The following is an 11,674-nucleotide window of genomic DNA, read 5'->3' as shown; positions in this document are numbered from 1 at the left end:
ATCTGCTCAACAAACAGATTGAATAAGTATGGTGAAAGAATACAACCCTGGCGCACTCCTTTCCTAATTTAGAACCATCCAGTGGTCTCTTGTTCTGTTCTAACAACTGCCTCTTGGTCTATGTACAGGTTCCTCCTGAGCACAATTCAAGTGTTCTGAAATTCCTGTTCTTCACAATGTTATCCCCAGTTTGTCATGATCCACGTAATAGAATGACTTTGCATATTCAGTAAAGCATAAGTAAGCATCTTTCTGGTATTCTCTGCTTTCATTCGCGATCCAGCTGACATCAGCAGTGGTATCTCTCGTTCTACATCCACTCCTGTATCTGAATTTTATTTATGATATTAATGATATTATATGATGATTTCTGCATTCCATTGGGTCTTCTTCTTGGGAATGGGCATAAGGACAGATCTCTTCCAATCGGTTGGCCAGGTAGCTAGCTGTCTTGCAAATATCTTGGCATAGATGAATGAGTGCCTCCTGTGCCGCCTCAGTTGGTTGAAACTGTTCAGTTTGTATTGTGTCTGGGATATACAACATTATATAATCTGCTTTTTTGTTGTTGTTTCAACTCACATTTTCATTTTAGCAGATTTTACGTCCTTATGAATTGGAGTCTCGGTGGGTAACACTGTAGGATAAGCACTGGATGGAATGCTAATCACAAGGAGTTTAACCTTAAACTACCCCGCCCACAAGAGAGCAGGGGACAGAGCTGGACAGAAGCCTGGGCTGTCCTATCACCTGGCCTCCCGCAGTGCCCAGGCATTGGTTTTCATAGTTTCCCGGTGTGTTTGTGCCTCTGTGAGCTGGGACTGTTCTGTGGAGACCCTGGCGCTGTTCCTGGCCAGGCCTCATGCGTGTGGCTGTGATGCTGAACAGCTTTCTGCAGACTGACAGAGTAGGAAGAAAGTCCTGGAGAGCAGCTTCAGAAAACCAGCCAGTGAAACCCTGTGGGTCCCAACAGGACCAGGCAGTCCTTCCTGACAGCAGTCACTGTGTGGTGATGCCTGTGAACTCCAACATAGTCCACCTTGGGCCTGGGCTACCCCTGTGGCTGCAGGTGTGTGACTCTCACCTGCCCCAGTCCTGGTGGCTCTGTCTCTTCCAGGCCCCAGGAGAGGTCTGGATCCTGGATGTCAGGAACCTCAGGGCTAGAGAGACCCCACCAGCCTGCTGCCAGATTCCCACATGGTGGGCCCAAGGGCAGGTGGGGCTGCAGTGTAAGCCTGGGGGTGGGGGTGCGCACATGGCTTGGGGTCCTGACCCGGCTGCATCCCAGGAGGAAGCAGCTCTGGTCTCCTCCATCTGTACTGAGGGTGAAGGGCTCCTCTGATGCTGAACCAGCTTCGGGAGCGAGCGTCTCCAGGGCGCGGGCGGTGTCGCGGGCGGTGTCGCCGGCGGAGGCAGCGATCCCAGGAGTCCTCGCAGCAGCACGGTTCTGCGGCTCCTCGGCGGAGGCAGCGCGCTGCGGGCCCACCTGCGCTGGAGCCCGGCGCTCGGGCCCGCCGGGCAGGGCTCACGGCCCGGGCCACACGAGAAGACCCAACGGCCAGCTGAGGGTGAGGTGCCCACTCGGGACCAGACAGCGCTGAGGTAGGACACCCAGGCTGAGCTGGAGGTGGACTTGTGGGGGCCCCAGGAGTACTGTCCCCCCTGCTGCACCCTGAGATGCACAAGGCATCCCAGCTCCTGGCTACTGCACGCTGGGCCCAGTGCCACCAGGCACCCGTCGTCGGCAGCGTCCCTGCTCGTCAGCTCGTCAGCCTGTCTGCTGGGCAAAGGGGAGGGAGGAGTGCATGTCTGACCCTTCCCGCAGCGGTCAGTGTGTGGGGTGGGTCTGGAGCACAGGTGGGCAGTGGACACCTCTGGGGCACAGGGGTGGGCAGGTGAAGTCAGTGGACAGTTGGTGCCCACCCACAGCGAGGGTCACGGAGGAGGGTGTAAGGAGTTGTCCTGAAGTCCCCCAGGCTGAACTTTCCCGCTAAGGTGGGCGTGAGCAGGCGTGGGAGGGGCTGCAGCTCAGCTCTGCCTCTCTGTTAACCCTGACACTGCCATTTCAGAGCTGCTTCCTGGTGCAGTTCCCGGTGAGGAGGGGGGGCTGTTGTCATGGTGATGACAAGCCCTGGGACTGCTAAGTAATTCCTCCTTCCCTCTCACCTCCTTCTCTTCCTCCCTCACTCAGCCACTCCCTTGTCAGACTCGCTGAACACCCAGTGGTGTGTAACCCACCCAGACTTTGGGGGGGATGCAGCAGGGGACCCCTCAGGACCAGTCAAATGTTCCTTCAGTTCAGATAAGCCACATCCTAAGACGGGGGCTCTGATAGTGTAGTGGTTACGAATCGGGCTGCTATCCTCAGGGTCAGCAGTTCGAAACTACCAGTTGCTCCGCGGGAGAAAGATGAGGCTTTCGGCTCCCGTAAAGATTTCCAGCCTCGGAAACCCTGTACAGGGTCGCTATGAGTCGGAACCGACTCCACGGCACATAAAACAACAAACAACAGGACGAGGGGACACACAGGGTTGTCTCCTCCTTCTGCTTTCTGGAGCCCCTGAGTGGTGAAAACAGTTCGTACTAAGACTGAAGGTTCTAGTCACGCAGAGGCGCCTTGGAAGAAAGACCTGGCAAACTGGAGCAAGCACGGTTCTGCCCTGACACGTGTGGGGGTCTTAGGAGGTAGAATCAGCTACACAACAAACGGATCCCCTTCTGTTTGGCATTGCTCATTGTATCTTCATAATAAATGTATTGTGGAGTCCTGATACGATGTTGTAGGATCAACACTGGACCACAAATTCAGTTTGAACCACAGGGTTGGCGGTTCAAACCTACCAGCCACTCCTCGGAAACCCTATACGGGGTCTCTATGAGTCAGAACTTATTAGACAACCCCTACCAACAACAACAATGGAAGTATTACGACTTTCATCACTAGAGGATGTGAACCCTGAATGTTCGGAGCCTAAGAGCGCTTCCTAAAATCAGAGGCAACATCTGTTGCCAACGTCTCTGTGTTTTGTTTTTTTAAAAAAAACACACACACACACTGTGAAGAACTGTCTGTTGGTTGTAACCCAACACAAACCAAACCCAATTCCTCGAGTTGATTCCAATTCATAACAACTCTGTATTGGGTTTCTGAGACTGTACGTTTTTACGGAAGGAGACAGCCTCATCTGTCTCCCGTGAGATGGCTGCTGGGTTTGGACCCATCACATCGACTCTTGTTTCCAAAACCCTCTTTTGAGATTGTACCCATCTAGACAGCCATCTACATCTTTCTCCTGGTCACTACGTGCCTGCCTTTGCTCTCCAGCAGCATGCTAGGGCATCAAGCCTTGTCCTGAAGTCTCTGTCATATCCTCCCGTGAGTATCACTGGGGTCCTTGTAGTGCCAGCTTGACTGGGCTGCTGGTCTCTGGACATTAGTATGTGGATACCCAGGGAGACTGGTGGTGACCACTGAAAGGAAGGCTTGGTGACACTCCGTATGGTAAATTACACCCAACGGGCCCTCTCCCTACCAGACCATACAGAATCTGCGCTGTTCAGGAGGTCCCATCGGGTCAGTCCCAACTCCTAGCGACCCTGTGTGCAGCGGAACAAACCTGGGTGGTCCTGTGCCATCCTCACACTTGTTGTTAAGCTTGAGCCCATTGTTGCTGACACTGTGCCAATCCATCTCTCTGGGGGTCTTCCTCTTTGTCAAAGGCGCCCTGGTATTGTAATACATTTACATGTTGGGTTGCTAACTACAATGAGGGAGTCCAGCTCTCAAGGAGTCCTGAGACTGGAGAGGAGACCGGAATTGGCGAAATTAAAAGTAGTTGAGGAGTCTCCGCTTAGTTGGCTGATGGAGCTCACTCTGCCCCCAGCTCAGCAACAGTCTGTATTTATACTTAAAGTTACACAATGCGTAATGATTTGATACTTTGATATTTTCCCTTGAATTAGTACACATTTTTAATTATATCATTCTTTCATCTTGTGATTATAAAATCTTAACAAAAGTATTTCTATAATGTCCCACCTGACCTTTCCATATCCTGTTCATTTTCTGACCATTAAGTATTTGTCTTCTGACATCATCTCCTTTTCTACGCAAGTGATACATTGTTTTTTCTTATTCCTACTAAAAGATCAAGTTTAACCTTACACAAACCATTTCCACCTCCCAAACCCCTGATTATGTTCTCTTTCTAATATAAGTTTCTATCGACTCAATCATCTTTGCCTACACTACCTTATTGTTTCTACTAGCTAACTATCAATCTTCTACCCTACATAAAGAACTACTATTTTCTATAGTAACAGCATTACTAACACCTATTCAATTATTTTGTTTTTCTAAAGTATTCATTAAATTGCTTAACCACAGTGTTTCTATGTTTCTTTCTTTTGGGGCCATGAGGCATGCTAAAGGGCCCAACCTGGTTAATTGCTGCAGGAAAGGTAGATTATTAAAATTTGAACACCTTTCATTTATGTTCACTATTCTCTGCCCAATTACATAGGTTCCTGTATGTGGTAGTGGGGGGTTTGTGGATTCTGGCTGGTAATTGACTTAGGTGGGGCCCATAGGGGGTCGGTCGGCTTTACTTTCGTTTTTTATCTGCTTCTGTGATCTCATAAATGCAGCTGCTTTGTATTCAGGTTTTCTTTGAGAGGAAATAGGTCACGGCTACTTTAATTTGTCTAAAATTCTCTTTGAATCTAATCCAGTGAAGCTGAAACAATTGTGGCAAGACTGGTTTTTCCTAAGCTCTGTAGAACTCACAGTGGGAGCTGTGAATGTGACAGTACAATATATCCCCACAAGTGGGATCAGAACCATCCTAAAAAAGAGAGCGAAAGGGTGCTTTCCCAAAAACCATCTGCCGTGCGGATGTTTTCTCCTTTGCCGGAACTGTGTCAAATGGCAACGGGGTCAGCTCCCAGCACAAGATCAGCAGTTCAAGTCAACCAGGTGCTCCAAAGGAAAAAGATGAGGCTTTCTGCTCCTATAAAGATTTACAGCCTCGGAAACCCCGTACAGGGTTGCTGTGAGTCAGAACAGACTCCACGGCACACCACCACCACCACCTGTATTTTACCAAGCATGCTGCCCTTCTCCTGGGACTGGTCCCTCCTGATGTTGTTGTTGTTGTTAAGTGCCATCGAGTCGGTTCCGACCCATAGCGACCCTGTACAGGGTTTCCGAGGGTGTAAATCTTTACGGGAGTAGAAAGCCTCATCTTTCTCCCGCGGAGCGGCTGGTAGTTTCGAACCGCTGACCTTAAGGTTCGCAGCCCGATTCGTAACCACTACGCTACCGGTCCCTCCTGATAGTACGTCCAGAGTATGAGAGACCAAGTCTCACCTTTCTTGATTCTTAGGAACACCCTGGTTCTTCTTCTTACAACGCAGTTTGTTTATTATTCCTCAGGCTTTTGTTGTTGTTAGGTGCCTTCCAGTAGATTCCAGCTCATAGTGACCCTGTCCAGTCCTGCCCCTGCCTCACAGCTGGTATGTTTGAGCCCACTGCTGCTGCCCCCGTGTCAGTCCTTGTGTGTTCCATTTTATCCTTGACAGCTTCCAATTTTCCTACATTCATACTTTGTATCTCTCATGGTCTGATTATTAATGGATGTTTGCAACGGTTTCTCGTCATTTTGAGTTGTGCCCCATCAGTTAGTGAAGATTCTGAAAACTTTGCTTCATCCACCTCAAGGCTGTTGACTGGACTTTGAAGAGGCAGCTCTGCCCAGTCATATTTTGAGTGACTTCCAACGTGAGGGGCGCATCTTCTTGCACGATATCTAACAACGTTCTGCTCCTTATTCATAAGGTTTTTAGTAGCTAACCATTCAGAACGAGTCCAACTCTCCTTCTTCCTCGTCTGCCTTGGTCTGCAATCTTACTGAAACCTGTCCACCACGGGTAACCCTACTGGTGTGTAAGGTAGCAGTGGTATAATAGCTTCCAGCAACACACAAGCCGCCCCAGTATGACACACTGACAACCTGACAACCGTGTGGTAGGTTTCTCTAGCAGTCCATGATTCATTGAATATTCTTTGAAAATACCATCATTCAAAGGCATTAATTCTTCAGTCCTAAGTATTTATTAAAAATTTTAATCATAAAACAATATGTGATTGAGTTTTTAATTGCTTAAATGTGGTATTTCTTAGATTATTTTGTGAAATCTTGGGGATGGCTCAGGTCTGCTGAGCACAGGATCACCTGCAGTCGGGTGAGGTTGGCTCCTGGTGAACCTTGGAGGAAGGAGAGAGTCGGGTCCTAGATGTGACTCGGTTGGGCGAAGGAGTATTGTTGACTGAGGGACCAGTGGGTGGGAGAGTCCCTGGGGAGAGCTCAGCTTCAAGCCCTGGCTGGGTGGCGGGGCTAGAGGTCAGGGATGGACGCAGAGGCACAGGGCTATGCAAGGCCCAGGGAGGCTCATTTTCAGGGTGAAGCAGCCCTGGGGGTATTGGAGGGTGGCAACTGGTCCGCAGGGTCGTTCCATATAAAATAAACAAACAGAAATAGACTTCCTGCAGTGTAGTTGGTTCCAACTCATGGTGACCCCTTGTGCTTCCGAGCAGATCCCCAGATCTTTCTGCTGCTGCACCGCTAGGTAGATTTGCACTGCTAACCACCCACTAGGGACCTCCTCCAGTGATTCAACCTCTCCAGACCCTGGTGTCCCGTCCTTCCATTCTGGTCACCTGGACAGGCAGTTGGAAGTCCGAATGGAGCTGGCTGAAGTGGGCTAGCAGCCAGTCAGGGATCTGGGTCCTGCCCTGCCCACTCAGCATTCCTGGGGTCCTTTGAGGGCAAAGGGGCTTCTTCCTGAGCAGGCGGGGGTGGCCAAGTCATCAAGGAATGGATGAGGTCAGTTCCTGGGACGGATGGGTGCTGCTGGATTTGTCTCCCCTTTGACAGCTACTGAGGATGGAATTGGGGGGGGGGGTTCCAGGAGGCTGGTGACTGTTCTTTAGCCTGTCTCGCTGGTCCCTGTCTGCATGTCTGAGGTGGCTGCTGGAGCCAACAGAACCAGACTTTGCCCACTCCCGCACCATCCTCGCTGTCCATCTGTGTGCATGGCTGCGGCCGTGTGTGATGAAGGGGTCTTCCCACCTTGGGGCTTATCTCCCAGCGTCCGCCACACAACATTCTGTGCTGATCCACTGGTTCTCACTGGCTGATTTCAGAAGTAGACAGCCAGGCCTTTCTTCCTCATCTCTCTTAGTCTGACTCTGCTGAAACCCGTCCACCGTGGGCCACCCCGGTAGTACTTGAAATGTGGTTGGCACATGCATGTGTGCACCTGCAATACCACACACTGACAGACTGGGGGTGCTCTCAGGTAGACACTTGCTTACAACCCCCCAACCCTGACTTGAGTCCAAGTTCTAAGTGGAGGCTTCATGGGTACCTGCTTTATTTATCTCTTTTCTTTGGAGCCCCACCTCCAGATCTCCAGAGTTCAAGTCAGTGGGTCTGGGGTGGAGGCAAGGAGCCCTGGTGGCACTGTGGGTTAAGTGCTGGGCTGCTAACTGAAAGGTCAGCTGTTCAAACCCGTCAGTCGCTCCAAGGGAAAAGTTGAGGCTGTGTGCTCCGGTAAAGGTTTGTAGTCTCAGAAACCCTGATGGGCAGTTCTGAGAGCCAGAGTGGACTTGATGGTAGGGGAGTTGGACTGACCAGTGATGTTGAGGAGTCCTGGTGTGGTGCTGTGGGATAAAGCACTGGGTCTTGTAAGGTCATTTGAGCCACGAGGTTGGCGGTTCAACTCACCAGCCACTCCTTGGAAACCCTATACTGGATGCTGGATGGTTCTGAGTCGGAACCGACTCAATGGCATTTAACAACAAAAACAATGATGCTGAGAACTTTAGATGTTTTTCTTGGCCATTTGCACTCGCCTGTCTTCTTTGGGGAAATGATTATTCAAGTCCTTTGCCCATTTAAACTTGGGCTGTTTGCTTTTGCTGTTGATTGTTCCAGCTCTTTCTCTCTTTTGGATACTAAGCCCTTATCAGTGTACAATCTGCAGGGCGTTTCTCCTGTTCGTTAGGTGTCTTTAGGTGCCTGTTCACTTTCTGGTTGACAGCCTTGCATGTGCGGAATGTTTACAGTTTTGATGACATATGGTTTATTTTCTCTGTCACTTGTGCACTTGGCGTATGAGCTAAGGATCTGATGACACATTGGAAGGTTTATTATAACCCAATAGCTTGATGACTTGAGCTTGTATTCACTGATCCATTTTGTGGGGGAAATTTTTTTTAACATGTGACACGCACACAGCACACAAAGACACAAGCATCTACCACGATGCTCTCCTTGTCCAGCCTCCTGACCCAGGGACAGGCATGCCCAGCCCCCAGGCCCCCTGTCTGGTCACTCCTCCATGGATCGTCCTCTCTGACTCAGTCATGTTGGCCTGAGTGTGGGGGAATAGCAGTCTTACACTCAGTCCTTTTAGGGAGGATGCTGTGCCGTGGCTAATGGGCAGGGTGTACCAGTGGTGCTGCCAGAAGCCAGGCTGGGAGAGCACCAGGGAGGGCTGCCTGGAGGAGGAGGAGTTTGGGATGAGTGGAAAGACTTACAGAGGAACTGACCCTGAGGCGGATGTGGAGCTGGGGCATGAGCTAGCCCCTCTGTCCCATGTTGGTCATTGTCATAAGATTCCACACTTTTGTGATGTTTTGGGTTTTTTTTTTTTAAGCTTTTATTGTGAATTAAGTGAAAGTTTACAGGGCAGATCATCAACTTTATATTCAACAAATCATACACCTTATTTCATTACAATGATTATAATCCCCTCCATGGACTATCAGTTAATAGTATTTCTCTATATTCACTTTAGCTCCTTTTTTTAAACACTCAGGTATGTATAATAATTTAAAGCACCAAAGGGCACATTCTGCAAGTCTGCCTCCTGGCCACCAGCTCTCAGTCCCTCTCTTCCCATGAATCTAGAGTCCTCAGCTGCTCCCTCTCTCCATGTCCCCATCTCTGCCTCCATCTCTGGATAAGGTCTCGTGTTCCGCTTGTGCTTTTCTCCCTTGATGATCCTAGGGTCCTCTGTTTCTGGACTGTAAAATAAACTACTCCCTTGTTTTTGTTAAAAAAAAAAAACAAAAAAACTTCTACCTTTACAATTGTGAGAGTCGCAATTAGTCATGATAACAATTCAATCACTATTGAATCGTAAGAATGTTATCCCCATCTCTTTTAACCAGACCCATCTAGACAATATGAAAACTATTCAGTGGGGACTCTTCCTTCCCCCCATACTCTTAAACTAAACTCCCCTTTGAAACCTTGTAAGCCAGTCACTTCGTGCCTTTATTGCCCCCTCATTTTAGGTAGCCAATGTCTAAGTTGCCCGTCCCTATCTACCCTGTGTACACAAGGGATAGCATTGATACTTGATGTGAAGACTCCTTCCCTCTCTGTTGGTATTTAGAGTTACCACATCCATGAGTACAGTGGTGGTGGTGGTGGTCTGCCGTGGAGTCGGTTCTGACTCATAGTGACCCTACATAGGGTTTCCAAGGCTGTAAATCTTTATAGGAGCAGAAAGCCTTATCTTTCTCCCATGGAACAACTGGTAGTTTCAAACTGCTGACCGTGAGATTAGCAGCCCGCCTTGTATCCACTTTGCTACCAGAGCTCAAGTGAATCAAATTATAGCAATTTGCCCTTATTTCCTTTATCAAATATTGTTTTTTTTATTTTTTGTTATCTTCCTCTAGTCAAGTTCATTCTATTGCACAGGTCATAGGTGAAGGTAGGATTTGCCACTTTCTACACACTGGAGCTCTGGTAGCGTAGTGGTTACGAATCAGGCTGCGAACCTCAAGGTCAGCAGTTCGAAACTACCAGCTGCTCCATGGGAGAAAGATGAGGCTTTCTGCTCCTGTAAAGATTTACAGCCTCGGAAACCCTGTTCAAGGTCGCTATGGGTCGGAACCGACTTGACGGCACTTAACAACAACAATAACACATTGAAAACCCCAGAATGTGTGTGACCCGCTTTCTGGTGATCTCCGTTTGATTTTGGTGGTCTGGAACCGAACCCTCAGTGTCTCCGAGGTGGGCCAACACCTTTTGCTTTAGCAGCTGGTGCAGCCCCACCCTCAGGTCAAGACCCCTCCCTTAGCCCCCTCCCCGAGCATCCACCGTGGTTACTGCTTGGTGGCCATGTGCTCTTCCTGGTCTCCCTGCCTCCTCACACCCCTGCAGGGCTTCCTGAAACTGCCCCCCACCCCCCAAGTAAGTGCTTTGCAGAAGTGTTGGATCTGTGCCTGGGAGAATGCAGACAGAGAGACCACCGTCTTTCTCCCTGCCCCTCTTCTTTCTCTCCCATCTTTCCCTCCCCTGCTGCTCTTTCCTCCTCACCTTTTCCCTCCTCTCTCCCTTTCTCCTTTCACCCCTCCATGGGTACATTAGCTGACTAGTGGGGAACCCCCGGGTCCTCTGACTTGAGGCCTGCTGGGGCTTGGACAGTGCTGTGGGCAGGGATAGGGGATGCGAGCCCTGATTTCAGGTACAGCCTCCGACTGGCCGTGAGGCCCCATGCACCAGGCTCTGTGCAGCTGTCCGTGATCTGGTCCGAGCCCCATGTCTGCAGGCCCCCTCATGGTCCTCGAATCCCCCCGTGGGTGCTTGTGCATGGCATCCCAAGGCTGCTGGGGTCTCTGAGGCAGATGTGTTCCTCCCCGCAGGCTGGAGAGAAGCACTTCCACCCTGCATGTGCGCTCTGTGTCCGGTGCGGCCAGATGTTTGTGGAGAGCGAGGAGATGTACCTCCAAGGTAAGAGCTTGTCGCCCTCCCGCCCCCCGCGTGCATCACCGCGTGCATCAGCCACGCAGTCAGGAACTGGGGAGGGTGTCTGGGCTGGGCTCCCCACACGGAGCCCCCTCCCGGGTGCAGGCTGCTCCAGAGATGTTTGTCCATCCAGGTGACTCCCAAGGTGCCTTAAGGGCAGAACTGAACCCGAGGAACCCGCAGAACTCTGGCATTTGGTCTCAGAAGCAATCTTAGATGAGTCTGTGGGAGTTCAGGGGTGGCACCTTCATCTTCCGTTTAGAGACCAGGGTTCCATTCCAGGCCAGGGCACCTTGTACCACCTGTTGGTCCGTGAAGGCTTGTGTGTTGCTGTGATATTGAACAGGTTTCAGCAGAACTTCCGACTCACAGACACTATGAAGAAAGGCCTGGCCAACAACTTCCAAAATCACAGCAGTCTGCTCCCCTGCTACTGTGGGGGTGGTGTGGGGCCGGGCGGCGTTTCCCTGGGGTGTGTGTGAGTTTTTGTGAGGCAGAAGGGAACCCTACAAGAAGGTAAATGCTGTCCTCAGACCCCATTGTCCCTCAGACTGGTCTCTGGAAGGTGGCTCCGCTCAGGTCGGGTCAGGGTTAGGGATCAGATGTTCCCTGCCCTGTACCTCTGGCCTGCTGCTGCCGGAGACAAGCCCTCTTCTCTTAAAGAGAATTGTTGGGGGGCTGAAGAGGGACAGTGAAGACCACCACATGAGCTACGACTGTCTTCTAAACCAAGAGAAAACCTTCAACGAGCTATTGAAGGGGTGTTTGGGAGAGCAACTTAATCATCCTCCTACGTAATCCATGGTGTTCGGTGGGAAAGTCTCACATCCACCCCCGCACCCCCA

General features: G+C 50.4%; 1 protein-coding gene across 1 annotated transcript in view; it reads left to right on the top strand.

Moving 5' to 3' along the window:
* The window catches only part of ABLIM2 (actin binding LIM protein family, member 2), a 135,007-nt gene that overhangs the window by 33,295 nt on the left and 90,038 nt on the right, over positions 1 to 11,674 (top strand). Inside the window, exon 7 of the mRNA XM_006875320.1 lies at positions 10,727 to 10,814. Coding sequence (XP_006875382.1) covers positions 10,727 to 10,814 — 88 coding nt within the window. The remainder of the gene's footprint in view (positions 1 to 10,726; positions 10,815 to 11,674) is intronic.

This window comes from Chrysochloris asiatica, unplaced genomic scaffold (assembly GCF_000296735.1).
Source record: "Chrysochloris asiatica unplaced genomic scaffold, ChrAsi1.0 scaffold00319, whole genome shotgun sequence".
In the NCBI taxonomy this organism is placed as follows: domain Eukaryota; kingdom Metazoa; phylum Chordata; class Mammalia; order Afrosoricida; family Chrysochloridae; genus Chrysochloris; species Chrysochloris asiatica.
This window is presented reverse-complemented; position numbering and strand designations above follow the sequence as displayed.